At 52.8% G+C, this 27,726-nt stretch overlaps 1 protein-coding gene and 1 long non-coding RNA gene across 2 annotated transcripts; one reads left to right on the forward strand and one right to left on the reverse strand.

Moving 5' to 3' along the window:
• Window positions 1-469: 469 nt before the first annotated feature.
• Window positions 470-12,420, forward strand: Mxra7 (matrix remodeling associated 7). The gene is made up of 4 exons (XM_048797808.1): window positions 470-580; window positions 1,016-1,079; window positions 4,826-4,919; window positions 11,084-12,420. Exons 1-4 carry the CDS (start codon window positions 485-487, stop codon window positions 11,196-11,198), a joined length of 369 nt encoding a protein of 122 aa, XP_048653765.1. The 5' UTR covers window positions 470-484; the 3' UTR covers window positions 11,199-12,420.
• A 5,348-nt stretch (window positions 12,421-17,768) lies between these two features.
• On the reverse strand, window positions 17,769-21,642 carry LOC125614988. The gene is made up of 2 exons (XR_007345553.1): window positions 20,725-21,642; window positions 17,769-18,071 (listed from the first exon to the last, which is right to left on the reverse strand). It is a non-coding gene; the product is annotated as an uncharacterized LOC125614988 (long non-coding RNA).
• Between the last annotated feature and the right edge of the window lie 6,084 nt (window positions 21,643-27,726).

The following is a 27,726-nucleotide window of genomic DNA, read 5'->3' on the forward strand; positions in this document are numbered from 1 at the left end:
CTGCATCCAGGGGGGTTCCCATTCCTGGCACCTGGAGAGGCCTGCCTACCTAACCCCGGCCACGAAGACACTCCCTTTGCAGAGTTCAGGAGGTCTTTGGACAGCCTGGACACGTCCCTACCTGTGCAGGGGGCAGCCTGGTGGCACCTAGGTGGCCCTGTGCACACTGCTGAGTGGGAAGAGACAGTACCCCCAGGCAGGCACTCAGGCCCTGGTGCTGGCCACTTCTGACCACCAGGGGCCTGTGAAAGCTTGCCCCCCAGCTCAGCTGTGTTTTGGGGGTGTCTCCCCCGGGGCTGCAGCCTGGTCTTCATTGCTGGGCAGCTCATGCCTGTCCACTCTGCTCTCAGACCTGTGCTGTTCCACATTCGCCCTCTGGGCTTCCAGGTCCCTCCTGCCCCCTGGCCCATGGTATGTCCCTGTCATCCTCCAACATTCCTGCAAGTTGAAGTCACTCCTTCCTCCTACAGAGACCGCCCCGGACATGCCTCCTGCCTTCTCTGTGTGGGAGAGACCCGGAGCTGAGGAGGCGGAGCTCCACTTTTGGGAAAGTGGACATGGAGATGGCCAGGCCCAGAAGGTGGCCTGGAGGGCGGGGCCTGCGATTTCCCAGGCAGCTGCGCCAAGGCCCTGCCCCGGCCTGGCCAGCGTTGCTCTTGTGCCTCTAATTTGCTCACTGCCGTGGGGGATGGGGGGTCCCAGGCCCACTCAGCAAAATGGCCTCCGAATTCCCAGACAAGCACCTGGGGAAGGTCAAGGGCCTGAGGTGCACAGGTTAAAGGAGCCCTGTTCCTGGGCTCAGGGGACCTAGCTGCAGGATAGGCACAACTGCTGGACCTGGTTACACTGGACCTAGAGCCCCTTCCCCTATCTTCTGTCCACCCACTGCCACCATTTCCCAAGGCGGCCATCTGGCCCCATCCACCAGTTCACACTCTAGAGTGTTCACACACCCCAAGAGCTGGCCATAGCCCCTTCTCTGCCTGTGGCACTGACCCCTGCCCTTGTCTTGCAGGAGGAGGAACAGGACTCGGACAGTGAGAAGGACCCTCCCCCAGCAGGGCCTGAGGACGAGGACGGTGAGTGGGACTCCCTTGAGCTGCAGTCTCTGCCCCTCCTGCAGGGCCCGATTAGGACCAAGCCGTGCTGGGGGTACCCAGCGCTGGAGGTCTGAGGAGGGGGTGCCTGGGAATGATGGTCTGGCCAAAGCCCTGCCCCCTCTGCTGCCACCTCCCGGAGTTTTCTGTCTATAATATGAGCGTGTGTGGGTCCAGGAGGCCCTGGCTTCTGTCCTGCCTGTTTTTGTTCTTAGCACTGGGGACTGAACCCCAGGGCGCTTTACCACTGAGCCACATCCCCAGCCCTTTTTATTTTTTGAGATGGGTGTCTCAATAAGTTGCTTACCGCTCTGCTAAATTGCTGAGGCTGGCCTCAAACTTGTGATCCTCCTGCCTCAGCCTCCAGAGCCACTGGGATTTCAGGTGTGTACCACCTCACCCAGCTGACTCTATATTGCTTTTTTGTTTGGTTTTGTTTGGGGTGTTGGGGATGGAACCCAGGACCTTGCACAGCCTGGCAAGCCTCTACCATCTCCCCTGCCTCTCACGAGCAGGCTCAGTATGTCCCCTTTCTCTCCAAATATCTCTGACCCATGTTGTCAAGACAGAAACCACTCACAGGCCGCCTCTTAGTGGCAGGGGCTCCCTGGCCTCCTAGCCATGCCATTCCCTGCCGTGGACAGTCAGAACCAAGTGCGTGGGGCCCCTGCTGATCTGCCACATTGCGTTTCTTTCCAAAAGAAGCTGAGCACAGACAGCAAAATGTCAGCACTTGCTACACCTGCACAGCGAGCAGGAGCCCCGAGGCCCTGTTGCTTTTCTGTGTTTTCGATATTTTATAATTTTAAACAGTGAAACTGGCTGTGTCTCCCCCGCTAGTGGGAGTGGTGGAAAGAGGGGGTTCAGGAATGTGGGGCTCAGTGAGCATCTGGCAGTGGGCGGGGGACCTCCTTCTCGGATGTGGGTTCTTCTGTATCATCTCCAATCAGGGACTCGCTGCAACTGGGGCTCTCCGTGTGGGACCAGGATTGTTAGTGATTTGGGGACACAGGCCCTTGGGTGTGCACAGGGGGAGGCTTGGCAGGCCACCTCACACACAAGCTCACCGTACTTGTCCCTGAGCCCTCCCTCCTTATCTGCGCGGCTGTCCCTGGCTAGCCCCTGTCCCCATGGCTTCCTGCCGTCTCTAACTAAGCAGAGGGAGGGGGGCTGGCTGCCCGCTGTCAGGAAGCTCGGGTGGACACCCAGCCCCTCTGCAGCCAGCAGCTCAGCTCCCGGGCTGATTGGTTAGTGTCGCTAAAGTGGCTTCCTAAGCAACTCAGAGATTCAAACAGACTGGAAGACAGCCCACCCCCCCCCACCCCCACCCCGGGGCCTTCCACATCCAGCCCTCCTGATCTCACCGAATCAGATGCAGCTGTGTGTGGCTCGTCCCTTTTTGTGATTTCAAGTCGATTGTTCTGTGTGGCTGAGTAAAAGTGGAGCCAATCAGACCTGCCAGCAAGGCCAGCCGACCCTACAGGAGCGCCAGGCCGGCAGCTGCCTCGCGTTCCGGTTTTCTAAAACAGCAACGCAGTTGTGGTTGGGGTTCACTGGTTTTGTCAGTCGCCTCTTCTGGGTTCACACTGAGGGTTGGTGGCAAGTTCCGTCTGCAGCTGCAGCTGCTGTCACAAGGGCGACAGGACATACAGGCTTTGGGGGATAACCAGGGACCCAGGCCCCTTGCTCCTTCAGGATGATTGCAGTGGCTCAGGGTGGCTTCTAGATCCCTGGCCTCATAGGTGTGGAGGGCTAATCAGGGCTAATTTCCAAACTCTGGCCTCAAGAAGCTCCTGATTCCAGGGACCCCAGAGGCTTCTGATGCTCGGTACCCTCTGTGGGCAAGCAGAGCCCTAGGGGAGAGCCAGCTGATGGGCAGGAGGCAGGGCGGCCTGCCCTCTCTGCTCAGTCCACAGGGTTCCCCGGAAACCTGGCCCAGCTCACCCCACCTCCTTGCCTCTCCCACACACACAGCCTCCCGTGTCGTCCCCACCCCCCCTCCTTTTGCTCCTGCCACCATGCTTTGTCAGGTCCTCCAGGCACACTTAGCTGGGCCGTCTCCACCACACACCCCCAGCTCCCTCTCCCAGCCTCACCTGATTAGCCCTCCCCACCTATGTTGTCCTCTGCAGAGCATTTGGGACCAAATGCAAAAAATTTGTTTTAGTCCAGGGGTTGAACCCAGGGCTGCTTAACTACTGAGCCACACCCCCAGCCCTTTTATTTTTTATTTCAAGACGGGGTCTCACAGAGTTGCTTAGGGCCTTGCTGAGTTGCTGAGGCTGGCTTTGAACTCATGACCCTCCTGCCTCGGCCTCCTGAGCTGCTGGGATCACAGGTGTGGGCCTTGGCGTCCAGCTAAATCATGTCTTTTAATTACATATATTTGTTTGCTGGGTGTTCTCGTCAATGCGGTCTCCCCAGCACCTGGAATTGTGCACTTTGAGTATTTGTGGACTGAGTGAAGAGCAAAGTAATCCTTGTGCACATGAAGTGACTGCTCCCTGAGGAAAGCAGCCAGCGGGGGCAGGGGTATCCCACAGGAGCCCCCAGCCTTCTCCTCCTGGGCCAGGGTTTGATGAAGGAAATAGCCCCTGCAGAGTCTCAGGTCCTGGACCGACATCCAGAACTTTCTTCTCTCCGCCCAGAGGGAGGAGCCCTAATCCGAGAGCCTTTCCTTCCCTTGCGCCCACATCAACCCACCTGCTGACATATGCCGGCCACCACTGGGAAGAGACAGCAGTGACCTGGGTTGTCCTGCTGTGGGACAGAAGAGGAACCACCTGACATTGCAGGGACAGCGGGACACACTTGTAGAGTAGCAGCTGGGAAGAGAAGCCTCTGGAGCTGCTCCCCCACCCAGTCCTTTATATGTTGATGGAAATTAGAGGTGACAGCCACGGGCCACCCCAGCTCTCCAGTCAGTCTGGGGTCCAGGCAGCTCCCTTCATAGGATACTTAGCTTTCCTCTCTTGCTGCACCCTGACTTCCTCTAGCCTGCCTTCACCCCATGTCACATGTCCAGACCCCTGTGCTCCCAGACCTGGATGGCTGCCCTTGTCTGCAGGCGGGGCGCTGCTGCTGTGCCCTTCCAGACACAGCTGCCCCCACATCACCGCCACGTGGGCCAGTTGTGTTTCTAGGTCTCTAATAACCGTGGGGGAGGGATGGGAGAACGTGCTTGGCTGGCACTCCCAAGCCCAGGAGGGCAGGTCCCCGTGGCCCACCTGGCACCGCTGCTTCCTGATGTGAGCCATGGCCGCCTGTCAACAGCTGCTGCCTGATGGCTGGGCAGCGGCCCTGGGCGTGGAGATGAGGTTGAAGGGAAGCCTCGCAGTGGGCGGCTTGGCAGGAACTGTTCACCAGAGAGGGACAGACACAGCTCAGTGGCTGGCTCCACCGGCCTGGGGGGAAATGCCACCCCAGGTGGGGAGGGCAGTTTCTCTCTGGCTGTTCTGTTTTCATCTTGTCCCCATTTCCAGGGCGAGATGTGAGGATTTCATGGAGGAGTGGGATGGGCTTAGGTGTGGGTGCTGGGGCGAGAGGACAGTGTTGCTGAGTGTCCACCCTGAGACTGGGCTGGTTGGGGCTTGTGCATGCTGCCCCTCTTTAACGGGGCTTCTCTGACTGAAGTGTTGCTTTTCAAACTAATAAAGGCGGGGAAACAACCTGGGCTGGGGCCCTCGTACGACCCACCAGGCTCTTATCAGTGCCCCTCATCCCCACAGGAGAGACCTTCTCCTTTAAGTACAGCCCTGGGCAGCTGAGAGGAAACCAGTATAAGAAGATGATGACCAAAGAAGAGCTGGAGGAGGAGCAGAGGTAGGCGAGGGCCCCTCCCGGCTCAGCTTGCCCTGGGGAGGCTCCTGGGCACCCGGAGGGCGCAGCCTCCGAGCCACGCCCCCGCGGAGCCCCTCCCCTCTTAGTCTGGGGTTCTTTTCTGTCTTGGTGGTTTTCAGCCTGGTGGGAAGGGGAGGGCTGGAGCCCCTTGGCTTCTGTTCTTCCTTCCCCACCACCACATGAAAAAACAAATGAGATGTCAGGAAAGTGCCCAGAGCATGCCCAGCTGTCCCTAACGCGAGTCCACGACAAAAGCGATTCATCACCGAGGTCGGCTTCTTGGTGCTCCTCCTCTGCTCTCCTGCATGCGGCTGAGGGAGGCGGCTGGGCCGCTTGTTTCTGGAATTGGGCTGCTGCACCCCCACCAGACTCCCTGCGCCCGCTGGGCTTCCCTCACCACTTTCCGGCCACGCCATCCTGCCACCGGCCACCTGTGTGCAGGGTGCCTTTGGTTAATGAGCTGCTTCTTTTATGAGCCTGGGGACTGCTGGGGACCGGGCCCTCTGGTGAGCATAACTAGCAGAATCCTCCGCCCTCTCTGGCTGCTCCTGGGCCCGGCATCCACCAGCATCAGGTTTGCTCTCCCACTTGGGCAGGAAGGCCCCAACGCTGGGAGCCTGGGAGCCAGGGCCTGGCCATGCAGGCCCAGGTGGGAGGGAGAGCCACCTGGGAGCCCCCACTCCTCCTTGGGCACTGAGGACTGCCTCTTGACCCGGTTGCTGCCTTTATATTTCAGGATTGAGCTGACCTCTGACCTCACTTCCCTGTAGCAAGTTCCCTAGGTCCTGAGCCACAAATATTCTTGCAAATCCTTTTGGTAAGGAGAATGACTTCATAGACTAGGTGCCTCCCTCACACTGTCTGCTGATGTGTCCCCAACACCACTGACTGGTCTGAGCCCCCTCCCTGCTGCCTCATAACTGAGTGACGCCTTCCTGTCCCCCTGAGCCCTCCTTCTTGTCTTGCCCAAGCAACTGCAGGCACAGAAGGCCCCTTTCCCAGGGGCAGAAGTTTCTGGAGGCCAATTAAGTCCCAGAGGGGCCAGGAGCCAGCTGATTGGGGTCCTAGTGCTCCTGGTGAGGTTGAGATCTTGGTGGCTATGGGACGTGGGTCGTGGTTCAGGCGAACCCTGAGGCTGGTTGGACATGCACAGATTTGCCTGTGCTCCTCAAAGCCAGGGCTGCAGCTGGCCACTCCCTGTCAACACACGCCCAGTGTCCACGTGTTTTCCGTGGTCTGCAGCTGCTTTGGAGCTCTCCTTTGCAGAGCTGAGAAGCCCATGGCCCAGGAAGAGAGGGCTCGACACCCCTGCCACTCTTGAAGGCCTCTGTGGATGCCACAGACAAAGCCACAGCTGTAGCCTGTGCTCGGGTCAATGCTCAGTGGGCACATGAGCTCAGTGAGTGGGCCACAGGCCTCAGGCAGGGCCAGGCTGCCACTGCCACCATGTTTGGAGCTGGGGCCTCAGAATCAGAGAGAGAATTATCTCTGAATTATTTTCAAAGAGAGCAGGCCCCCCCCACCCCAACCATTTCCCAACAGGGCTTTCCGCAATTCAGACTCAGCTATTCTGTGGGTTGACATTGTGCCAAGGAGCTGCTCGTGGGCTGAGGGAGGGTCCCTGGCTCCTCATCTGCACAACTGCAGCCGCCACTTTGTGCCCGGGTTGAGGAGGGGCTGGCGGAGGTCCTGGCGAGCTGGAGGTCCTGTTCATCCCATTCCCACCTCTGCCCGCGTGCCTCCTGCAGCTCGCATGCCTGCAGCATCCGCTTGCTCCCTGCATGTGGTCCCAGTGAACAGCCACCCAGGCCCCCTTAGGGCCACCCACCACTTCAGCTCCGCACATGGTGATGCTTGGGGTTGCAGAGGCTGGTCAATTTGGCTCTGTCTTTTCATCTTCAGCATGATACCTCCCATGGGGTGAGGGAGCTGGTGGCTGCTAGACAGTCCTGGGGGCAGCCAAGTCAAAGGAACTGCCCTGGAATTGTCCTAGGAAATATAACACTCATGCTATCGGCAAACTGCTGAGACCAAGGCTGGCCAGCAGGATGCTCTCCTCGCCTGTCAAATTCTTCTCTACCAGACTCTGTGCCTCCTTCTGATTATGTTCTAGGCACTCGGGGTGCCCAGCAGAGGGGCAGCTGGTTAACAGGCAAATGCTGCAGCGCCCTGACTTCAATTGCCTCACCTCAGCTGCCATATCTGCACCTAGAGCCTAAATCTGTATGGGGTCCCGTTTCTGGCATTCCCCTGGTTCTGGCTTGCTCACGGGATTTCAGGACATGGCAAGTAGGGCAAGGAGCAGGAGGGCCCAAGAGAGTTCTCAGACACTTACTTGGACATCTGTGCCCTTGAAACTGCTCACAAATAAAATGCCCTCTACCCAGGGGCCAGCCAGTGGTCGGGTCTGTAAATCCAGAGTGGCTTCGACTTAGACCCTGTTGTCCTGTCTGCTCATCTCCAGTCCCCTCTGGGTGGGACATACTCATGCTCTCCTGGCTTTGGCTCTGCCTCTGGGGGTGTTCCTTGGTTCCAGCCACAGCTTCCCTGGGAGGTGCCACCTCCAGCTCAGAGTGTGGCTGGGAGGGAAGGTTGGCTTGCAGGCTGGTGACAGCTCCCCAGGGCAAGAGGCCTCCTCCTCACCCCCAGAGCTGGTGAAGCGCAGGGCTTGGCTGGCTTTGTAACTTGGCAGGAAAAAGACCAAGCGCGGCTGTCGGCTCTTTCTCAGTTCTTCCCACCTGCTAGTCCTGGGGAAAAGTGGAACCCAGATCATACATTCTAGGCACTCAGGGTGCTGGCACTGACAGATGGGCCCAGGCCCCATGCTCCTGCATCTGAAAGTCTGCAGGACTGTCCTGAATCCTCTGGAAACGGACAGGAGGGGTATAATGTGACATAGTGGGGATGTGGAAGAGGTGGTGGGGGAACCAGGGCTGTGGGACTGTGATTCTTGTGCCTGGGAGCATCTAGGAGACCAAGGACAGACTTGGATTTCAAGAGTGAATTTCAACTTCCGCCTGAGATGCACAGACTCCGATCACCAGGAGATGGCGCCAAAGGCACATAATCAGATCCCTTGCAGATGCTCTGTGAACTCATTCCCAAGTGGCCCTGCTGGGGAAGCACTTCCTAGGGTGCCAACAGGCCAAGAAAGAACAAAACACAGTCAGTGGCTATCAGGAAGATATCCCCTAGGGTGATAGGAAGGTGCTCACTTACCCATACAAAGATCAGCAAGCTGCTTTCTAGGCTTTGCAAAGGCAGAACATGCTCTCTTGGGGACCCACGGGGGCTCTGCCAGCTCTGGCCACCTTGCAGACTATCTTGCTGCAACTGATGAGAAGCAAAGTGCCAGGTGTTTGAGAAACCAGCGTCTAACACGCCTTCTGCAATTCCAAACATTCTCCTTCCTTGTCCCTCTGTCCCCCTTTCCCTGGTACTTGTAAGATGAAATGAGTAAAATGCATATCTTTTTCTCCCTATTTCTCTTTACAGAACTGAAGAATAATGAAGTTATCCTTAGCCTCTTCCTGAAAGCTTTCCCTTTTGGCATCTTAAAAGCTTGAGAGATAAAAATGGAAACCCCCAGAAAGAAGCCCATGCAGGCTTCTGGGGTCACTTGCCTACAATTCTGCTGAGACATAAACCCCCAATCAGGAATGCCTTTGGCAAATTATGGCAGGGTCCTTTGGAATTCCTTGGGTTCTGCCCTGTTTGGAGATTTTCCCCGTTTATGGTGGTCACTTTGTTAAGTTAAAGGGTTTTGAAAGATTGAGCTCACACCTTAGATCTGGATTTTTTCTTATTACCCAAATTTACTTGCTATATGCCTTTTACACTTATGATACCACCAATTTTAGCAGCTCTGACATTTCTAAATTAGTTTATCCCAGCCCTCCTCCTTTCATCCATGTTGAAACCAAACCCCCAAAGACTTTAAGTAGTGACAGACAGAGCCCAGCTCACCTATGCTCCCTAGCCCACCTCTGCTCCCTAGCCCACCATGCCCCTTTCCCTCAGAGCCCACGTCCTTCGCTCTCTGCCAAGTGTAAGAGACGCCATGTTGACCCCAGGTGCAGAGAGCCAGGCCCTGGCTTTCCGGCTGCCCTTCTTTTTCAAACAGGGGGAAGGCCTGGCCCAGCCCTCTTGTTGCTAAGAGGCCTTTTTACTGATATTCTTACCAGCTCAGCAGAATCTCCACTTGTGCTTTGGCAGAAGCAATAATAACTGTGTTAGCTTAAAATAGACTTCTGGACTATGCCTTTTCCTAGTTTTCAGATAGACTTTACCAGAAAATTAGATCAGTCCCAAGGTAGTTTCTTGGAATTTTATATTTGACAATATTTATACTATAACAAACTAATCTGCATTTCTTAGATTTGTTGGCTAAGACGTTTTACATAAAAACTTTCCACGGGGTGGAAGGCCAGGAACGTCCAGTCCCAGCTTCAGGGAGTGCGTTCCTACGGCCTTCCCTGGCCTGCTACCGTAGGTGCAGGACAGCAACAGAGCCACAGCCACAGTTGGTGCCTTCGGCACAGAGCCATGGACATGGGCAAGATGCCTCACAAGTTCCTACAGGGTAGTATCTGATACTCAGTAGGGACTCCTCCAGGCACAGGTGCCCAGCCCTGTCTGGACTGGCTCCTAGGCAGCACCGACGAGCACCCAACAGCCTGGCTCTCTGAACTCAGCCCTCACCCAGCCCAATAAACTTTGAGGATGTGATCTCAGTTACTGTGTGTTTTTTTGGTTTGCTTTGTTTTAAAAACATACTCTAAATAATCTCTTTGGAACTGGTTATTTTAACTCTTTCATTTTGAAGCCTTTACCCTGTTAAAAACACAACCGTCATAGCCACCAAAGCCACATGAAGTTGACTCTTGTCGATTTGGGGAGATGTCCACATCTGACTGACCGTCCAAGGCACTCCGCCCCACACTCCCTGTCAGTGCCTGGCACCTCTTTCCTTGTGCAGAAGTGTACGAAGTCCCTATGATAGGCCCCTTCCCAGAACTGACTATAGATGCAAATTTCCCAGACAAATGAGGCTGGGGTTTGGGATTGCGGTCATCCAACTGCTAAAATCCAACTGCTCAGGGGAAGAGACAGGGCTGAGGAGGGCAGGGTTATGGCAGAAGGAGTGTATTCTGTAAGTGTAAGGCCGGGCCCAGAGACCACCCTGCAGGAGGCTGGTGGCCCAGAAGCTTGCTGAAGCCTGCACCCTGGTGGACCCACGATGTAGCAGAACCCTTCCAGGGCAGGGCTGGGAGGTCCAGGCCTGAAGTATGGCTACGTCCTCTCAAGGTGCCGGGCCAGTGGTGTGGAGGGCAGGGGCAGCAGAAGCCAGAAACTGGAGTAGACAGAACCAAGCTGCAGTGGCCATCCATGCTGGCAGGCAAGGGCAGCAGAACAAGAACCACGCGGTCCCGGGCTCCTGCTCAGCCTCACCGGCCTCGTGTTTGCTGTGGGAGTTGCCCTGTGCTGGTCCGATGTATGGCCGAGCCTCAGAAGATAACAACAGCACGGCTTGCAAACACTGAGGCTAATCTTCACCCATGCCCTCCCCTGGTAAGAGGGGCAGGGCCACTGTAGGCCATAGGGCATCTTTGTGCAAGGTAGAAAAGGGAGGTCATAAAAAGAAAAGGCAGCGCTTTCCTGTGTAGGGAAATCCCGAGGGACGATGCCAGCTGCCCCTGCTGCTGCCCCCTGCCCAGCTCTCCTGCATGCACATCTGGATGTGCCCGTTTCCCGGCCAGCTGTCTTCCTTCCTTCTCTGTTGGCTCCCCCCAAACCAAGCTCTCCTTACCTAAGGGAGCGGTTCTCTTCCTCCTTGCCTCTGTGAGCTGCAAAGTCAACTAGAAATTGAGGACCACGGGGAAACTGAGGACGGTGAACCTATGTGACACTTGGGGCCCCAGACCTCTGCAGCAAGCCTAAGACCTAGAATGCCTGCGTGCAGCAGCTGGAGCAAGCCAGCTCCTGCGTTTTAGGAGAGTTTGGTTTTAGTTTTCTCATTCTGAAAAAGCAAAGGCAGTAACCAACGGGCGAGGTCAGTCCCACCCCACCAACTGCTCCCGGTGGTCTCTTCCCCCCCCCTCCTGGGTTGGAAGCATCTTTTTCCTCTTGTCCTTTCTTCTCGACAGAGTTCAGAAAGAGCAGCTGGCTGCCATCTTCAAGCTCATGAAGGACAACAAGGAGACGTTTGGTGAGATGTCCGACGGCGACGTGCAGGAGCAGCTCCGGCTCTACGACATGTAGCCCTCACTGCAGACCAGGTCGCCAGCACCATGTGACACAGGGTGTCCTGGACACAGGGCCAGGCCGTTCCCTGACCCTTGGCCCACATATTTGCTACTTTCAGACTTTTGTAACTTAACTTTGTCTTAGAACGTAGGTGCAGAAGTATATTAGATGCAGATTTGCTCAGTTCTTGCCAGTTGTGTATCATCTTAGAGGAATCAGCCTTGTTTTCTTCCAAGGAAGAAACCCCTACCCCTGTGGCTTCTGCTTGCTGGTGAGGTTCCTGCTGTCACATGGGTCATCTTCCAAGACAGTGCAGCCTCCCACCAGGCCCAGGCCAGTGGTCCCGAAGCCCTGACTCTAAGGCTCCACACTCAGCGCCCCGCACATGGTGTGGAGAGAATTCAGGGTGCTGTGGGGAAGAGTCACAGCCATTCCTGCTGCTGGGGTGTCTCCTCTAATAACACGACAAACAGCCTCGCTGTACCTTAGAAGGATTTCTGGAAGTTCCTGTCGTGTGGTCAGGCAGTAGGGGAGTGTGCTTAGGCAAAACAACCAATTCGAAGACCCAACTTTCACCCTGGGATCCCTGGGCTGAGACAGTGGTATTGGAATTAGTCTCCTCTAAGGGTTTCGCTCATTGAGGCAGAAACTTACTTTAAATATAATTGAGACTTGAGAACACATAATACAGCGAGAACCGTAAAGGACACTGCAAATAGATAGGAGGATAAAGTCTGCAACGTGGGGCTATGGATGTGGCTCAGATGTGGCTCCATGGGAGAGCACGTGCCCAGCACAGGCCAGATGCCCAGCAGGATGTGGGGCTGCGGATGGGGCACAGATGGGGCTCCATGGGAGAGCATATGCCCAGCGCAGGCCAGATGCCCAGCACTGCAGAAACAAGGCAGCGTGCTCCCTGACACACACACCCCTTTCCAGGACGGGGAGGCCTCTACAGAGAAGGAGACCCTCATCAGAAAGAGCTGGGAAGATGCCAAGTGATCCTGTGGGAACCATGCCTGGGACACCAGGGGGAGCGCCTGGTTCCGGGAGGAGTGAATGTCGGTGATGATGCCGGGGCAGTGGTGGCTGCTTGGCGCCCAGGGGTCCGGCTTCTCACACCACTGGCAGGAACACGCGCAGCCCTGGAGCAGCTGAGTTATGGAGGGCATGCCAAGGAGTGGCCTAAAGCTCTCGGTTTCTTTATTTGCTAAAATAAAACTGAACTAGCACCTAAGTTCAAGGAGCAGCGCCGTTTCACACACCCAGCTCAGTAGCCGTGGGAGGAGAGCTAAGTCTCTCTTGTGCGCTCAGATGTGGCTCCATGGGAGAGCACATGCCCAGAAACTGGCCATTTTTCGGGGACCCTCTCCTGCTGTGCTTCTTCCCTTGCTTCTCTGCTGAGGGCGCGGGCTCCGAGCCGCCTGTTAGGGCAAACGCTGGTGCTCCTCTTCAGTTATCTTCGTTTTATCATTAATGCTTTTTTCCTTTTACAAACTTATTCTTATCTGTATCTGTGAGTGCTTTCTATGACCTGGGAATCCTTTGCTCCTTTTCAGGTCCCCTTCCCTGTCCCCTGACGCATGTCCGTGGCAGGGGGAGGCTTAGGTTTCCCGCTCTCTCCCGAGGCTGTGCTGCAAAACCCATATGCTGCTGCTCTGCTGCCCCGTCCCCTCTCCTCCTCTCACTCTTGGCCCTTCTTTTCTGATTAGACCAAGCAGGAGTGCCTCCTGTGAGTGAGTCAAATCCTCATGGCTGGAGAAAAGCAGAAGGAAGGAACTTGCCTACACTTGTAGCACCTCAGATGCTCAACAGCAGAGAAAACTCCAGCTCAGCTGGTTAAATGAGAGAAGTCCACAGGAAGGGCAGCCGCTGGCCCGGGATGGTCAGCCTCCAGCTGCATTCCCCCCACTCGGGGTCCCCACCTTGTGATTCTTCTGCATACCAGCTTTCCTCATGGTGGCAACATCCGTAGGAGGTCCAGAAGCAGGAGAAGGGCTACCTCTTGCTTGTCTCTAGGAATAGGAGACAGATGCCTTTCCCACCTCTCTTCAGGTCCTAACTGGTCAGAATATGTCATGTGCTCATGATTCCGCCCACCATGGGGGGGGGGGAGATGGGACCACTGTGGTCAGTTGACACCTGGAGCTTGAGGCTGGGGGTAGCATCCTCTGAACACATGAGCATCCAGAGGGTGAGGGGCAACAGCCTCATCAGGGCTCCATGCTGAAGGGAGAGGGGATGGGTGCTAGGGACAGGCCACATCAAAAGCTGTGGTGTCAGGGTTCCTGGAAGGTCTGGGAGGGGCCCAGTGGGCACCTGAAGCCAGCATCAGAAATGCCCAATGTGCTTCCCCTCCCAGGGCATGGGGTCTGCACTCGCACCCACACCAGGCCGTAGGTGTCGCGTGGAAACACCACTCACTGGCTTGTTCCACCTGCTGGGTGGCTCCAAAGCCACCTCCAGATAAATGGTTCCTAGTCACATCACTTACGCCACCTCGTCTGAGACGTGCTCATCAGCCCACCTGTGATGCTGAGGCTCAGGTCTGGGAAGGATGCTCTTCCCTCTAGGAAACTCAGTGGCTAGAAAAGTCTTGAAATTAAGCCTATTTCAACCCGGCACACATATGTCCCACGGATCCCAGTGTAGCTGGGGCGCAGAAGAATCAAGGTGTTGTTGTCGTAAGAATGTACCGTCAGGGCTGGGGCTGGGACTCAGCAGTGGAGCGCTCGCCTAGCACATCTGAGGCGCTGGGTTCGATCCTCAGCGTCACATAAAAATAAATAAATAAAAATAAAGGCATTGCGTCCAACTTAAAAAAAAAAAAAAAAGAAGAATGAACTGTCAGCCTCAGAATCCATTCTTCAATGCTCTGTGGAGTCAATACCAAGAATGAAACACACAACTTTAACATCCCACCCTGTAAACTGAAACTAGAGGAAAACCACTATTTGTTCACAAATGTCAGGAAGAACAACACTAAATAACATTAAGGACCACCGACAGCAAGAGGTGGGGGAGGCAGAAACACAGGGCGGCAAACAGGGAAGATGCCATGCTCCAGGCCGTGGCAGAACATAGCAGGATGTCACTACCAGGGGTCCCAGAGCCACAGCAGCCAAGAAGCCAACCCCAATCAAACTCTCCAGGACTGTGGGTCTGGATTGAGAGGACAGGTCTCTCCCTTCACCCTGCTCTGGACCTGTCCCAGGCTGGCACATGCACACAACACATGGCAGGACCTGTCACTCATCACGCATCTGCACTGGGTTCAGAATCAGGCCGACAGGAGAGGAGAGGGGCTACCTCTTGCTTGTCTCTAGGAATAGGAGACAAGATGCCTTTCCCACCTCTCTTCAGGTCCCAACTGGTCAGAATACGTCATGTGCTCATGATTCTGCCTACCATGGGGGAGGAGATGGGACCACTGTGGTTGGTTGACACCTGGAGCTTGGGGCTGGGGGCAGCATCCTCTGAACACATGACCATCCAGAGGGTCTACCAAACCATGCTTGCTAGACACTTTCAGGACTCTCTTTCCTCCATCTCCACTGTGCCTCCATCACTGGACAGAATTAGCTGGCTGCTCATTCCCGGTACTAAAAATAGTCACCTTTTCTGGTGGCCATGTGGAAGTCACCCAAGCTGAGGGCGGTGTTGCTGTGAACTCCCATGCTCCTCCCCACCCCACCCTGGATCATCTGTACTGGTTTTCGATTTTTTAAAACTTGAAAATGTAAATAATTTTAGTAAGAACAAATGCTTTGAGGTCATCCTGTTCTTCCCAAGTTGATCATAATACCAAGTTGTCGTCCAAAGGACCTGCTTGTCCTTCGAGTACGACAAAGCCTGAGTTATACTCTGGGCCTGGAAGGAGGAGCACGTGACAGACTTCATCGGGAATCATGGCCAGGTCTGGGCAGAGCAGGCCTCGTGCCTTCTGAAGGCAACAGGGTCAGTCACGTGGAGCCAGGCACTGCTGAAAAGCAGCAGCGAGGGATGCAAGACAGATGGCCCAGGTAGACCCACAGCCATCAGCAGGCCTGCCATCTTGCCTGGCTCATGTCTAGCCTCCACTTCTCACCACAGGGAAAGTGGTCAATAAGTTGTTTCCCTTCTCCTCCCCTTGCAGCGGTGAGGGAGGGGCAGGGTGTTAGCCCATTCGATGACATTGCCAATTATAATACCCCGAGGCAGGGTCTTTCTGGGTCTACTGCTGAGCCCCACAAGAATAATGGCCAATTGTCTCAGTTTTGTTTTGTTCTTGGTTTATTACTGTCATTATATCATCCTTAAAGAAAGAGGGACAATAAAACACCATATACCTGAGCACCCCTCTCCATCTCCAAAACCCAAGTTAAGGGGATACTGAGAGCAGGCCTGGGCCAGGATGTCCAGACACCATCTTGAAGGACGCTGGCCTTCCCTCATGCACACTGGGAACCAGGGCGAGCCAGGTTATCTGTGGAAAGACGCTTCTCGCGTGCACCAGGGCGCTCGCTCCTTGGGACTCTGCTCAGACAAGCTCACAGAGCCAGCTGGTGACGATGCTGTCCCTGCTTCCGCAGCCTCACCAAAAACCCCTCAGTGCCCACAGGGAAGACCTGGGGCACTGTGGCAAGGTTGCACGTCCCTCACCCAGCTGGCCTCCATAGACACCACCACCATGGAGAGGAGGCCTTGCTGGGTGAAGCACCGTCGGGGGCAGAAGTGCTGTCTGTCTCCCTCCACTGGACCTTCCCCATAACATTTCTCAATAAAGCCCTGTGCCTCACGCATTGTCGAGGATAGGACTGCTTTCTTTGGTCTCTTGGCAACCTATCCCACTGCTCTGGCACAACTGGACCAGATGTGTGACACTTTTTTTTTTTCCTTTTCTGTTTTCCCTCGAGGGCTTCCAGCACATTCTCCATCACCATCACCAACACCAACACCTCTTCTCTCCTTGAGTAACCAACTTTATCAGCTGGGCTTTATGCTTCCTGCGTTTCTTTCTGTTATGGTAAAAAGCCTGCAGAGACCTATCACTTAGAAAACCCTCCATCTTCCTCGTTCTTTTAAGTGCCCGAGCCCAGTGTACTCAGCCTTTCTAACAGACATCTTGTTTCTAGTCTTTTGCTAACTCGGAAAACCCTGGGGGAACTCTGGGCCCGGCTGTCGGACATCTGTGGAAGTGGGTTTTGGGAGAGGGCTCCTCCTGAAATTGCGACCCTTCCCAAGTCGTCCGGCGTGTCTGACGCTAACTGCAACCTGCTGGCTCTGCAAAGGAGTGCTTCGTGCTTTGCAGCAGCAGCAGGACCAGCGCTGCCTGAAGAGGGGGAGAAGTCAAGGTCATGTGCCTGAGGAAGCCTTGAACCCTGGAGTCTGTAGGGCGTAAAAGACACCGAGGGCCAAGGGGGGAAGTGGACTCGGACTCGCTGAGCCTGCCTGGTGCTCTGCTTGTCTCCAAGGCCGCTTCTTGCCAGTGCCAGACTTTCCTGGGTTTTTCCGGTTTTTCAGTAACCCAGGGGTTTGCCAGGTCAAAGGTTGTTGAGGGCCACAGCGGAGACGGGATGATGCATGGCATTTTTGCCAGAAGTAGTGGTTGAGAGGTGAGGCCAGCAAGCCATTAAGATGATGACTTTTGAGTTCTCGCGGGGATTCCTGAAGAGTTCGCATTGGTTGGGGAAGTGCTGGAGGAGGGATTTCCGGTTGGTGGTTCCTGGAGGAGCCACCTGGCGTTTGGGAGAGTTCGGGGGGAGCGTGTGTGTGGAGTGTGCTTGTGGAGTTCAGAAATAAAGTTTGTTCCTGCTTCAGTGGCTCCTGATTTGTGCCCAGCCAGACTGTGGCAGTCTCCAAAGCCGCTTCTTCCCAGTGCCAGACTTTCCCGGGTTTTTCAGGTTTTCAGTAAAACAGGGGTTTGCAAAGTCAAAGCTCCCTCTGTGGGACTGCACCTATTTCTGCACCTTCCTTAACAGGAAATGTCAAACTAGGACCTTTGCCTCTGACGGCCAGGAGCTCGGTGGTTGTCACCTGCCTTCTTCCACTCTGACGACTGGACGCCCCATGCCAACGTTCAGGGGCCTTGTGCTCCCCTCCCCAGACCCGCTGTAAAACCGCCTGCTTTAGGGGACGACCCACTTTAGCTTTTCCCAGAAAGGCCCTTTCTGGATTGTCCGGCCGTCGCTGGGGCCAGCACCTACTCCTGCACGGCGGAGGGACGCCGCACTAGGGAGACACCGGTCCACTCCGGGAAAGGCTGCCGAGTCGGGCCTTCCTGGAGCCACCATGCCAGTTGTGACACCGGCTCGTGGTGACCACGCGGACCCGCGCGGCGCCCGCCCTCGGAGAGACCGGCCCACCCCGAGCGGCTCNAGGGCCTCGGCGCTCCGTGAAGCTGCCCGGCGGCAATCAGGGTTCTTGTCTTTGGCCTCACTCCTTTAAGGACTTTGATTACTTTTTGTGACGCTCCAAAATGGGACATTCAGCTCCTGCAGGCTTGATCACATTCACCTCACAACTGATAGGTGGTGTCTAGTTCCCAGACTCGCCTCCAGTTCAGAGAGGAAGCAGCTGCAAGGGGAGGAGAATTAAGAGAACTGATCCAGGAAGAAAGGATTTAATGAGAGGAGTGGAAGAAAGAGGGCAAGGCACAGTGGATTCGGGTGAATATCGGGGTGTGAGTCGGAGCTTTTATACTCCAGACGTTAATGGAGCCTGTCTTCAGGCCCGGCGCTGTGCCCAATGATGTCATGCAGGGCCAACCCGAGCTGGCGTGCTTTCAAGGCCACAGGAAGGTTCATTGACTTTGGAGTTTGTGTTAAAGGCAGAGAGCACTGTACCGTGTGTCTTGCAGGTGTTCTTCCCTTAATCTTTACAACTACTCTGTAAGGAGCCAATATCCCCCTGCAAAAGAAAACAAATATATATATATATATATATATATATATATATATCTGTCTCTTATACACATCTNGATGTGTATAAGAGACAGATATATATATATATATATAATAACCCGATGTTTTACAATGAACAAAGGATTTAAGTAGACATTTCTCTAAAAAAGATACTCAAATGACCTATATGCACATAAAAGTGCCCAACATGTAAGTCATATGCTAATCAGAACTACAACAATGAGCCACAGCTTCACACCCATGGATGAAGATTATAAAAAAGACAAAGTACTGGTGAATGTGGAGAAATTGGAGCTCTCACTTGCTCTTGATGGGGTTGGAAAGTGGTACAGCTGATTTGGGAAGCAGTGACAGCTGCTTCAAAGTTAAACAGAGTTACTAAATGACACAGCAGTCCCACTCTTAGGTACTCAACAGAAATGATGACATGTCCACACAAACTAATACACAAACATTCACAGCACCATTATTCACAATAGCCCCCAAGTGGAAACAACTCAAGTTGTCTCTCAGCTACTGAACAGATAAACACAATGTGATATATCCACACAAAGGAAAATTATTCACCAATGAAAAGGAATGAAGCCATGACATGGGCTGCAACATGGGTGAGCCTTGAAAGCATGCGAAGGGGAGAAGACACAGAGACCACATATGGTAGATTCCATTTACTGTACATGAACTGTCTGGAATACGCAGGTCTACAGAGAAAGAAAGCCCATGGGTGTTGAGGTGGAGTGGAGGAAGAGAAGTGACTGCTAGTGGGTACAAGGTCTCTCCGTGGGGAGCAATGAAAGTGTTCTAAAACTAGTGATGGTTGCACAATTCTGAATATACTAGAAGCCAATGAGTCGCACACTTCAAATACATGAATCATATGTGTATGAATTGTATCTCAATAAACGTGTGTCATACACACAGACACGTATACACACATATATATGTGTATAACTGAGAAAAGATGAGGTGGCAACATGAGCACATACTACAGTCTCTCCTCTTGATCTTTTGAGAGGATTTTTTTGTTTTTTTTTTAATCTGTAACCATGAGAGAAAAGAAAAACTGCCTTGGGTGTGTAAGACAACTAGTGCCTGCTCTGATACAAACTTCATGTCCTACATAGTTCAATCTTATAAGAAACATGGCTGTGGAGGTCAGGGGCCCGGGAAGCCAGCTCTCTAAGGAGGTCTACTGGGGAGGAGCAGGGCCCACACAGCAGGAGTTGAGCTGCCCTGCAGCCCTGGCCTCAGCAGAGGCCCCAGCTGGTCCGAGGGGCTCTAAGTTGCCCTCAGCTCTGCTCTCCCCAGAGGCAGCGGCCTCCTGCAGGGGTTGGCAGTGGCCTCCTGCAGGGGTTGGCAGTGGAAAGCTGCAGACAGCAGCGCTCCAGAAGCTGGGGGTGAAGATCTGGGAGCCACATCAAATGATGACATCCCTAACTGTTGTTGCCTGGATTCACAGATAAGAACACGGGGAGGCTCACTGGTCCCTACACTGAAGGGGGGAGCTCGGAGCTCCAAGGACGTCCTGAAGGCCAGCACAGCGGGAGGAGAGGCCGGTCCTGGAAACTCCACATGGGCCACAGGACACAGCTGGCTCGGGAAGGGGGCTGGGACCTGGGGCAAACTACTAGTGTCTTCATCACACATTTGTGCTCCTGATCTCTGAAAAGAATTCAGGCAAGTGACCAAGAGAAACCGGGCATGTGTATTAAAGGAAGGTCAGGCAGAGGTCGTCCCATCCTCGAGGCCTCGTGTTGACTTTATAAAGCTACGATGTAGGTTGGAAATCTTGCCAGTGACGTTTCTTTCCCCTTAGCAGGGAAGGTAGGGTCACTCACTACACTCCCCTCCTGATGACTGGCCTGTCTCAGGAGAGAGGCTCAAAGCAGACACCGGCCCATCGGGCTAGGACCAGGGAAGGCCTCACTGTGGTTTTCCTAAATTCTTGACTGGTGGGAGAAAAGGGGTAGAATCAGAGGTTTGAAATAATGAAATCTGTGGCGTTGGAAGGGAACCCAGAGGTGCTGAGTTATTTTTTTATTTTGACACAGGGACTCATATTAAGTTGCCCAGGCTGGCCTCAGACTGGTGATGTCCCTACCTCAGTCTCCTGAGTAGCTGGGATGACAGGAATGTGCCACCATGCCTGGCAAAATAATGAAATTTAATTTTTGTTTTTGGGGGTATGATTTTAATTGTTTCAATTCCATGGTGTGAGACTTATTTTACTTAACTAATTTCAGTTGTGGGGCTATAAGTTATCACACGTGATATGGTGATCATGGAAGATCTTAGGCCATAAATTTGGGGTACAGGCAGTACCAAGGTCACAGAGGCTCCGAATCACACCTGTAACCTGAATGCCCACACCCTGATTACAGATGAACGGACAGAGAATGCAAACATTTGGTTTGGCCATAGCTCAAGTGGATAATTCCTCACGCTGGGCTTCCCATCTGTCTAAGGCTGGGCACTTTCTAAATATTTCCTTGTGAGTTTTTGATTTACTTACTGTTTAATGTAATAAGTTATAGGATTTAGAAATAGATCGTTAGGGACTGCTTTAAAATTTTTATATGGAAAATTTGAAACATACACAAGAGCAAAGGGAATCTTGTCATAAAACCCCACACACTCACCACTTGGCTTCAACCGCCTCCTTCCATCTCCCCACCCTCTCCTGGGGCTTCTGAGGCCACATGTAAGACGTCATGTCATTTTTCCTATAAATACATCATTATGAATCTAATAAAAGCAGTTTGAAAACAATCACCATACCATTGCCCACACCCTGATTACAGATGAACGGATAAAAGTATCAATTCCTTAAGATCATCTCATTTGTGAGTGTCTTGAGTGCGTTTGTTCAAATCAGAACCCAAACAAGAGCCACACATTGTAGTTGGTGAGGTGGTGGCACACCTCTATCTCGGCCTCTCTCTCCCTTTCCTAGTGACACTGAATCTAGAATACTCCCCCTCTGGATGGGCTGATGGTGTCCTCAGGCACAGCCTTCCCTGCTCGCCCATGACCTATATTTTCTGTACATTTAGCACTGAAGGCTGGATTTATCCAGCGCACAGTTTTGAGGCCACAATTCTTCGTAGTGTGGGGAGCAGGCTGTGCCCTGCTCCGAGTTACTCTGTGACCTATAGACCAGCAGATGGTCAGGCTGTGCCGAACCCTGGGGTACTTCATTTCGAAAAGCAGTGTTTGCCATAAGCTACTCTATTTTGAGTTTAAGTGCTGAGGAGTAACTCTACACTTGGTTTGTACAAGTAAATAGCCATCATCTGCCTGGCACAACCAGAAGGCACAGTCAGAGAAGTAAATGAATCATGCTGATAAAAATGACCACCCATGAATTTATCAAATTAATTAGAAGCACATGGATACATGTGCATATCGAACTCCTATGGGAAGGCGGGGGATACAGCTCAGTTGGTAGAGTGCTTGCCTCGCATGCACAAGGCCCTGGGTTCAATTCCTAGCACCACATACACACACAAAAAAAATCCCTATGAGAAAAAGTAGGCCCACCAGCTCATCCAACACACCAGGACTTCATTCGAGGCCTTTTTTTCTCTATAAAAGAGAAAATACCCAAGATTGGACACAGCAGCACCCTGACCCCCATCTCCAGGTCACTCATCACAAACCTTGCCTAGGGAAATCACCACAGTGACCAATCTCTGATTTCTGGTCCCACTGGATTTCAGTAGCACGTGGTTTCTCCTGCCCCTGATGACCATGCACAACCCACTCCAAGAGGATACCCCGAGCTGACACTCTGAAACTGCTGTCCATCCGACCTTGGCCTAGAACAAGTTCCTATGCTTTGACAGCTCTGTGTCCTACACCAGTTGTAAAGGAGCTTCTAAATCCCAGCTGACCACCTACAGTGGCTTTTCTTTTTTTTCTTTTTCTTTTTTTTTTTTTGGTACCAGGGATTGAAATCAGGGACACTCAAACACTGAGCCACATCCCCAGCCCTTTTTTGTATTTTATTTAGAGACAGGGTCTCACTGAGTTGCTTAGTGTCTCGCTAAGTTGCTGAGGCTGGCTCTGAACTTTCAACCCTCCTGCCACAGCCTCCCAAGCCACTGGTATTCCAGGCATGTGCCACCACATCCAGCTGCAGTGACTTTTTTTTTTAATATTTTGTTTTAGTTGGACACAATACCTTTATTTTTTTTATTTTTATGTGGTGCTGAGGATCAAACCCAACGCGTGGCACGTGCTAGGCGAGTGCTCTACTGCTAAGCCCCAGCCCCAGCCCCAGCCCAACTGCGTAACTTTTTGCATCCATATCTGCTCTGTGCCTTGCTCTTCCTCCAGCCTCCTGGACCCTGGGGCTGCCTGAGCCCTTCCTAGCCTTTCTGTAACCAAGACCCAGTGACATCTACGTCTATCTATCGATCTGTGTAAAGTGTGGTTTAAGCTATAGATATTAGAAATTAAGATTGGAGTAAAAGAACCTGTGTTTGCCTAGTTTGTGACTACCAGGTGACACACCAGTATTCGAAGAACTGCCACCAATGAAAGTGGTATAGTCTGTGATTTATTCAATAAACTGAAATTTTAGAAAGACACAAATGTGTGTGGTCTGTATTAATGGCATAGCACGTTCACAAAAAGAGGGCCCCATTGGTGTACCGAATTCAGTGACCCAGGACTGGCTTGGGGAGTCTGCGATGCCAGCCAGGTCCCTCCTTAGACTGCAGCTCCATCTCCTCGTCAGCATTCCTGACAGCCATGGTTGGCGGGACAATGGCTAGCTCTTATTCCTGCTGCTTTTAGCTGGAATTCTATGAAGCACTTTCCCTGATCAGTTATGTGGTCTTACAAAGCTATCTGTAAAGGAAAAGAATAGGATTTTATGTGGGTTCCTATGGACTTCTTTTCTCCTCTGGTAATTTTTTAAATGTGAAAACAATGTTGGACCTTATTTAGACAGAAAAGTTGCGAGCACAGTGTGAAGGACTCCGTGCAGCTCCCACCAGTTCCTCGACTGTTCACACTCCACACTGATTTCACCATTTCCTCTCCCAGTGTACAATCCGTGCTTAGATCTAAGCATCCAAGAGTGCCTGAGATGGCTTGAACTTACTCCTGAGGTGCACAGTCAGAAGCCTCCTCCTCCACCCCTGGGTGTGAGGGGCGGGGCCTTTCAGAAGAGATTAGGGCAGAAGGGCTCTGCCCTCATTGGATTAAGGTCACCATCCAGGACTGGGTTAGTAGATGCTGGAGTTAATCTGGGCCCCTTCCTTCTCACGCACAGGCACGCTCTCTCACCATGCTTCAATGCGATAAGCAGCCCTCACTAGATGTGGCCCCTCCACACATCCAGAACTTTGTAGCCTCCAGACCTTGAGCCAAGTAAACGTCTCTTGTTTATAAATTCTGTTCATGCAGCACTAAGTGACCTGAGATGGTGCCCCTTTGCCTGGAAGTGCTGTGGCCTGTGTGCCTACGAACAGGACCTCACCACAGTGAACAACATTTGGAAATCAACATGCAGAAGTCTGTCATCTAATCGTGGGGAAGACTTGCCAGTGTTCTTTGTTGAAAAACCAATCTGCTCCAGGAACTGATCCCGATTTACACTTCACCTGGCTCTCTCCAACCTCCCTCAGTCTGGAACCTTCCACCAGATTTGTTGTTCATGATCTTGGCATTTTGGAGGGTACAGACCAGTTGTTTATTGATTCTGTGAGCTCTTAATAGGCTTAGTCTTCAAAGGCTTCCTTGTTTTCTGGGATAAGCGCTACCCCACACTTGGCGTGCACGTCCTGTTCTCTGTCCTCTTGGGCTTTTTCTCCAAAAAAGACCTGGTCTTCCCCAGTGGGAAACGGAGCTCAGAGATGGAGCCGGGTTCTGCTGGTGCAGCAGTTGGCAGGGGCCAGCACCCAGGAGGGACTCTTCCACTGTGCCTGAGCCTCCTCACTGGGGAAGATCGGTCAGGCTGGTCTTTGAGGATCAGATTTTTCAGATGCCTGGGCAACACAAAGGTCAATCAGGGGGATTGTGGACCTTGTCCATTCCTATGACATAATCTCTGATTTTTTCCTACTAATTTTTTTTTTAAATAACAGACTATTTCATCTTATGGTCAGGAGGATTATTCATTCTTTCTTACCTAATATTCTTTTTTTTTTTTTTCTATTTTGGTACCAGGGATTGAACTCAGGGGCACTCAACCCCTGAGCCACATCCCCAGCCCGATTTTGTATTTATTTAGAGACAGGGTCTCATTGAGTTGCTTAGCACCTTGCTGTTGAGGCTGCTTTGCCACGATCCTCCTGACTCAATCTCCCAAACAGTGGGATTACAGGCGTGTGCCACTGCGCCCAGCCCCCTAATATTCTTGATTTGCTGCAGTCACTGATAGTACAAGCAGAGAAGTGGGGAGTCAGCAGTTCGTCCGAGAAGTGCCAGATCCAAGTTTAACACAAGACAGCTGGTAAAACCACCAGATTATAATGAAGCAGTAAATACTCAGTGCAGTGGAGGACGTGCTCTGTCCAGGCAGTCCCGTGTGCCTGCCCAGCTCTGCAGCATCTGCTGGCAGGTCCTTCCTGCTACGCATGATGTAGGGCAGAGGCTCCTGACTCCTGGGGAATGATCCTCCCTCCTGTTCTGTGAATTCTCTAACAGAACAAACTTACTTGGTGATAGGCAGTCTTGGGTCCTGGATTCCTGGGGCCACAACTCCCAGGGGAACAGGACATTTGCTTCTAAAAGTCCAGAAGAGGTATGCGCCACTTTGTGGTGCCAAGGAACCCCCACCTTTTGGCTTCTCAGTTTTCTAGATGGTGCTACAGGGCTGTCTGAGAAGAGGGCCTCAGAAGGGAATTTCAGCATTGGAGAAGAGGACGGGGCATCAGAGGACAGAGGGTTAGGAGAGACCAGACAAGAACCCAAGTTCCTCACTGAGAATCCTCAGCTCATTGGGGCAAAGTGCGAAGCACTTCCTGTCCTCTAACCGCTCCGTCCAATCATTCCACACCAGCTCCCTCAGTCCCTGGACAGAGTCTTGGGCAGCTTCATCCCTTCAGGCTGCTAAAACACACCTGTCGGGCTCCAAACACACTGCGCATCGAAATCAGACCTCTTCCCAGCCTCGCTGGGCCCGGCCTGCTGCTGAGAGAAGGGGACGGCTGGGGTGGGCAGGGCCTTGCTCTGGGGTACCCACTGCTCCCCCTCTTTCCAAGGCCTGGCTAGTTCCTAGTGCCCTGCTGTGGAGAGCAGGACGTGGGAAGGGCAGGCCAGGGAGGGTAAGGAAATCCTCTCCTGGAGCTGGCTGTGGGTCCAAGGCGGAGGACTTCAGCATCTCATGAGGGGTTGGTCTCTGCCCTAGACAGATGGTGTCCCCGACCTTCCCTGGCCCCACAACAGCCCACCACCCAACCTCCAGGGAGAAAACCCCACACTTTGGTTCAGAAGCCACTGGATGGCCTGAGGGTCTTGCTCCTCTTTTAACCTTTATGCTTCCTCCTAAGGAAACACCCGGGCTTTTGTAACTTGCCAGGGCCACAGGAAATGGCACAGGGTGCCCCATCACGCTCCTCAAAGCACATGGCACTGTCCCCGTGTCAGCATGGCCATGGAGCAGGCACGCCGCGTCAGCCCACGGCCGTCAGTGTGCACGTCCACTTGTGATTCCATATCACAGACAGAAAAAGCTGCATGTCATGGGTTTGCTTCTTTCCACAGACCTGCCAACAGCTACACAGAGGGAGACACAGGGACAGCAGGCCACGGAAAAGTGAAGGCAAAGACCCCTCTGGTCTGATTCCTGCGGAAGCGATTCCTTCGCAGCTCTGAATGGTGCCTTGGTCCACGCTCCATAAGTAAATGCCAGGGAAGGGACTGCACTCCTCATGTGGGGCTGTCCTCCTTCCTCAGGTCGGGTGTCCTCCTCATGTTGGACTGTCCTCGCAAGAAGCCTCCCCAGCCCCACTGACAACGGCAGCAGTCCACAAGACACCACCGGCCATACTTAGTCTGTGCTTTGAGGCAGAACAAAGCAAGCCTTATAAAAACGCACGGATCGCTGACATCCCCTAAAATCAGTGAGAAGCCGACACGACCCGGACCACGGAAAAGTAAGGGCATCGAAACAACATTTTCAGAAAGAATTAGATATTTTAACAAAATCATGGAAAAAAAAAAAAACCAGAACACCAGGCTTCTGCGCTCTTATCTGGCCATCCTGGGCTGCTTTTCTCCTGAGTGACGAACGGTGACGCAGAGGCAGCCTCAGTTCCCAGCAAGAAGAGCTGAAAGCAAGGTCTCACTCAGGCGCGGGCCTCCTCCTGGTTCTGATGGGTGCTCTTTAACTCCCCCAGAGGAGCAGGGAATCAGCCTCGCCTCTCTGGTAAGACAGAAGCTCACTCAGCGCTTTCAGAGCCCAGACCTCTCTTTTTCTTCCCGGGATGCTGCAGATGGAATCAGGACCGGGTGCCTGCTGGGCAAGTGCTCAAGTCCTCCCCTCGCTGCCCAGAACAGCGCTCCCAGGCGCTACCAGTATTCACCCAACACCCTACCCTTACTTTATGCTTGCTCAGAACATTAATTGATTAATTAGTTTTTCCAGGGAGGGTAGTGGGGCAAGGAGGATGAGATATAAATCAATGGAAACAAGGTTACAATTAGGTAAGAAGAGTAAATTCTAAGCCGATACAGGTGGTGCACACTGGTAATCCCAGCCCCTTAGGAGGCTGAGGCAGGAGGGTTGCAAGTTCAAAGCCAGACCTAAGCAACTTAGCAAGACCCTGTCTCAAAATTAAAAAAATAAAAATAAAAATGGGGGGGAGGGCTGGGGATGTGCAGTGGTTAAGTGCTCCTGAGTTCAATCCCTGGTACCGAAAAGGAAAAAAGAAAAGAAAGTAAATTCTGATGTTAGATTACACAGCACTGGGTCTGCAGTTAACCATAATGAAATATATACTCCAAACTAGCTAGAAGAGGGGATTCTGGAAAGTCTCACAAAGAAATGGCAACATTTGAGGTCATGGATATGCTACTCTGTTTCAATCACTGCATAAAATACATATATTGGACTGGGGTTGTGGCTCAGTGGCAGAGCGCTGGCCTAGCTTGTGTGAGGCCCTGGGTTCGATTCTCAGCACCACATATAAATACATAAAATAAAGGTCTATTAAAAGAATATTTTAAAAAATTTTTTAAATACACTGTATCCAGGTACCACCACTGCACCCCACCCATAAATATGTACAATTGTTGCACATCCACTACAAAATATTTTTTTTGAGAGAGAAGAGAGAGAATTTTTTAATATTTATTTTTCAGTTTTCGGTGGACACAACATCTTTATTTTATGTGGTGCTGAGGATCAAACCCAGCACCCCGTGAGACACCAGCACCGCTTGAGACACATCCCCAGCCCACAAAAGAAAAATTAAAAGTAATATTTCACTTTAAAGCCAAGAAAAACAATGAAGTTATTTCCCTGGGAGTGGAGAGGGACAGGCAACGGGCCAGGTGAGGGGAACGTGGCCTCACGTAGCTCACAAGCCCACGTGGCTAACACCTGCGAGACCAGAGCATGCCCAACGGCGCCCTCCAAGGCCACGGACCAGAACCTGAGCTGATGTCCTGGGGCCATGTGGCAGAGG

The sequence above is a fragment of the Marmota marmota genome, unplaced genomic scaffold (assembly GCF_001458135.2).
Source record: "Marmota marmota marmota unplaced genomic scaffold, marMar, whole genome shotgun sequence".
Classification (NCBI taxonomy): domain Eukaryota; kingdom Metazoa; phylum Chordata; class Mammalia; order Rodentia; family Sciuridae; genus Marmota; species Marmota marmota.